Raw genomic sequence first — 596 nt, 5'->3', positions numbered from 1 at the left:
CGTTTTTTCTGTTACGGTATTTAGTTAGGTGATAAATAGCTGAGCGCTGAATTGTTTTACTGGTCTTGTGTTTCGTCTGTGAGATGACTAATGCATATTTGAACTCTCCTTATTAATGCGAATATAACCCGAAAAAAAAAACTTGCCAGATATTCTATAACTGCTCCATACAATCTAAATTACACCCAGTTGCAATTCGTAAAAAAACATAAAACGAACTCATTTAGCGTGACCCCCCCCCCCTGCTTCAGACAGAAGTTCGGGCCCCGAGCCTTACCTGACGTGTACAGAAGCAGGTCGAAGGCATGCCTGAGGAAGCGTGCCGAGGCGCACCGCATGACGCAGGCCACTCACGCCGGGTTAGTCCCCAGGGTCTCCGGTTTATCACAAACGTCCTCCTCCCGTGACCTCACTTCGGGTCACAGGCGTCTCCCACGGGGCTTCGATACCCAGGGGGAGGGGGAGAGGTTGCCAGGCGAGATGTTGTCACTCGTCGGGACGCAGGAGATTGCCAGATAAAGCGCTTGTCTTTGGTGCTCCCACTATCGCGCCCTGAGATACTGGCCGCAAACAGTGAGAAGAAAAGGCTGGGGGTT

The 596-nt window shown here is 51.0% G+C and overlaps 1 protein-coding gene across 1 annotated transcript in view; it reads right to left on the bottom strand.

Moving 5' to 3' along the window:
• LOC119588783 (phospholipid phosphatase 2-like) overlaps nucleotides 1–596 on the bottom strand; it is a gene marked incomplete in the record, with an annotated part of 69,865 nt that overhangs the window by 16,785 nt on the left and 52,484 nt on the right. Inside the window, 1 exon segment of the mRNA XM_037937427.1 lies at nucleotides 278–596. Within this exon segment, the coding sequence (XP_037793355.1) occupies nucleotides 278–338 (61 nt within the window).

This window comes from Penaeus monodon, chromosome 24, assembly GCF_015228065.2.
Source record: "Penaeus monodon isolate SGIC_2016 chromosome 24, NSTDA_Pmon_1, whole genome shotgun sequence".
In the NCBI taxonomy this organism is placed as follows: domain Eukaryota; kingdom Metazoa; phylum Arthropoda; class Malacostraca; order Decapoda; family Penaeidae; genus Penaeus; species Penaeus monodon.
The sequence above is the reverse complement of the archived record's forward strand: the minus strand, read 5'-3'. Positions and strand labels throughout refer to the sequence as shown.